We start from the raw sequence: 3075 nt of genomic DNA, 5'->3' as shown, positions 1-3075 counted from the left end.
CTTGCCTCCCTTGTACAAAGCCCAGTGTTTGGTGCTTGATACACAGACATAAGATGTGGCATATAATAGGTGTTTAATAAATGCTAGTTGAAGATAGTTAAATGTTTAGTAAGTGCCTCCCTGGTAAAAGGCTTTATGCCTGGTGCTTGAGGGGTGGGGGGGGATTGTGGTGATATTGAGGGGAGAAGGAGTCAATGTTATCAACAGAAGACAGACACCCATGAAGTCAGTATATATCACAGCTAGGTGGCAAGATTTGCCTCAGCATGCCAAGTTCTCATCCATTAGAGGCGGCCCGGATGAGCTCTCGGGTTCCTTGCATCTCCACAACAGCGGTTTCAAGAGCTGGTTGACCAAGAACTCACCTGGTGTAGGGGGTCCTTGGGATGACACTGCTTGCTGATTATTTCCCTGGGGAGAGGAGAAGGAAGGGAGAGAGACTGATTTTTCCAAGATTCTAAAGTGATGATTGTTTGGCATGAGTTTCAAACACTCAAAAGGAAAGCTGGGGTCCCCCTGCTGCTTCCCCAGCACCCACGGTCCAGGCTTTGACAAGACGTTTCCAGGGCCCACCCTCTGATCAGCCCTTGACCAGGGCGAGGATTTTTTTCCCCCAATTTCTGTAGAAAAAACTAAGGATTCTCTGTATAAACAACCTTTCTTTGGGGCCCTTTTCACTTCTTTTGCACAACTCTTTCCCCCTTGTCTGGGGCTGGGTCTGAAAATGCTGAGGTAGGGTGACAAAGCAGGTTTAGGGTCCGGTGTGGTTTGCCTTCCTGCTTAAAAAAACACGCCCAGCCCCGGGAGGGGCAACTGGTCAGAGACTCCCCTGGAAGTGAGTCATGGGCTAAGGGGAAGTCAGGACAGCAAGAACTGAATCCAGAAACCCTGAGTCATCTTCTAGCAGACTAGGGACTCCAGGACCAGCTTCCCTGTGGGAGAGGTAGAAGGGACCCAGGAGGTGCTCATATTGCAGATGAGGAAACTGAGGCAGGCAGATGAAGAGCCTGGTCAGGGTCACACAGCTAGTAAGTGTCCAAGGCAGGATTTAAAACCCTCATAATTCTCCATGGGAATGTCCCAGGCCTTCTACTCCAAAAGAATTTCCCCCAGGACATGCCTGACAGACAGGTGGCCCTCAGGTGTCCAGGAAGGGCAGTCCTGCCCCATGGACCCTCAGGCCTTTCATGCTGCCTCTTGCCCTGGGCAGAGGCCAGCTCAGCCTTACAGCACTGCTCTCACCTACATGTTCTGGCAGCATGCCCGAGGTCAGCTTGAGTGGGGGGGGGGGGAAACGCATGCCTTCCTCCAACACATAATTTGCTTTTTTTTTTTATAAGCAATCGGGGTTCAGTAACTTGCTCAAGGTTACACGGCCAGGTGTTTCTGGGTGGGTGCTAAGTGTCTGAGCTCGGGATTCGATCTCCAGGTCATCCCGACACTGGGGCCGGTGCTCTTACTCGCTGAGCCACCTGGCCGCCCCACATAATTTGCTTTAAAAAAAATGTTCCTGACATCCCTCCCTCCCTTCCCTTTTCCTGAAAGCTGTCCTTGTTGTAAAGAATAAATATGAAGGTGGGGGGAAGCTGAGCCCCCACGGTACCCCGCCTCCACCTTCCCTCTGAGATTGCCTGTCTCCTGCATAGATCTTGTGGTTTATAAGTGGTCCCCATCCCCCCCGCCCCATTAGACTTTAAGTTCCTTGAGGACAGGGAATATTTTTATCTTTCTTTGTATCCCCAGCACTGAGCACAGTAGGCTGGCACACAGGAGGTGTTTAAATAAATGCTTATTGCCTTGTTGATTCTGCAGACAAGGGGAGGAGCAGATTCTTCTGTCTGCTCCTGGGCTACGCTTGCCTTCTGTTGGGTTGATTTTTGTTGATTGTCTGTTGTGTGTTGATTTCCTGGCTCTGCTTTTGCAAATAATCATTTTGAATGTCTGTTCTCCAGGCATTGAATGAGCAGGACCCCATACTTGGTACTCTGGGGGCCAGAGAGCCTAAGGTTCCAGCATTTGTTACTGGAACAATCCTGTTACTGTACCATCAATGGCCACTCCCCATCCGGACAGATTATACCCATCTGGATTTCCTCATTTTCTACTGTTCTTATGCTCCAGCTTTCCTTGAATTTTCTGTAGAGAATCTCACCTAAAATGGGCCCCAAGCCCTCCTAGGTTCTTTAACATTTTGTGGCCTTTGAAATATAAAAACTTCTGAAGGTTTGCCCACAAAATCATCAGTCATTGCCTTCTTAGTATGAATTAGTTCAAGTAGGTTCTTTCCTCCTTTAGATCCTCTTCCTGAGGGGATGAAAATCTTTATGATGGCAGTGAGGTAGAGAGTTTTAACATACAGGAAATTGCCAAAAGTCATGCCCCAGGTCACACAGGTAATAAGTGTCAAAGGCTGAATTCAAACCCAAGTCCTTTGATTTTAAACTTTATTCTTTCTCTGACACCAGGTAGTAAAGTCACAAAGCCATGACCTCCATAGAGACCAAGTATCCAAAGAATCCTGAGCACAGAAAGTGCTAGATTTGGGGTCAGAGGACCTGCTTCTTCTCCTTACTCTCTGTGTGACCTTGGGCATGTCATGTTTCCTCTTCTGTGAGATATTTGAGAGAGGTTCTTTGCAGCCCTCACTCTGTGGTTGTATGAAACCGTTGCTTCTTACCATTCTTCTCCTTTCTTTGTCCACTCAGGGACGGGAAGCAATGCTTGCTACATGGAAGAAATGAAGAATATTGAGATGGTGGAGGGGAACGAGGGACGGATGTGTATCAACATGGAGTGGGGTGCTTTTGGGGACAACGGATGCCTGGAAGACATTAGGACAGAATTCGACAGAATCGTGGATGATTATTCCCTCAATCCTGGCAAACAAAGGTATTTGTCTAGAGTTCAGTGAGATGCAGAATGTGGTTGAGAGAAGTGAATTGTCCCACAAAGGGAGGGAGGAAGGGAGGAAAGAAAGGAGGGAGGAAGGAAGGAAGGAAGGAAGGAAGGAAGGAAGGAAGGAAGGAAGGAAGGAAAGGAGGGACGAAGGAAGGGGAGAGGGAGCGAGGGAAGGAA

The 3075-nt window shown here is 48.5% G+C and overlaps 1 protein-coding gene across 1 annotated transcript in view; it reads left to right on the top strand.

Annotated features, from left to right (window-relative positions):
* The window catches only part of HK1 (hexokinase 1), a 92613-nt gene that overhangs the window by 82774 nt on the left and 6764 nt on the right, over positions 1–3075 (top strand). The window contains exon 15 of the mRNA XM_069071462.1: positions 2706–2889. Coding sequence (XP_068927563.1) covers positions 2706–2889 — 184 coding nt within the window. The remainder of the gene's footprint in view (positions 1–2705; positions 2890–3075) is intronic.

This window comes from Petaurus breviceps, unplaced genomic scaffold (genome assembly GCF_028583685.1).
Source record: "Petaurus breviceps papuanus isolate PSGF00001 unplaced genomic scaffold, PetGlider_PUasm1.0 90825, whole genome shotgun sequence".
In the NCBI taxonomy this organism is placed as follows: Eukaryota; Metazoa; Chordata; class Mammalia; order Diprotodontia; family Petauridae; genus Petaurus; species Petaurus breviceps.
The sequence above is the reverse complement of the archived record's forward strand: the minus strand, read 5'-3'. Positions and strand labels throughout refer to the sequence as shown.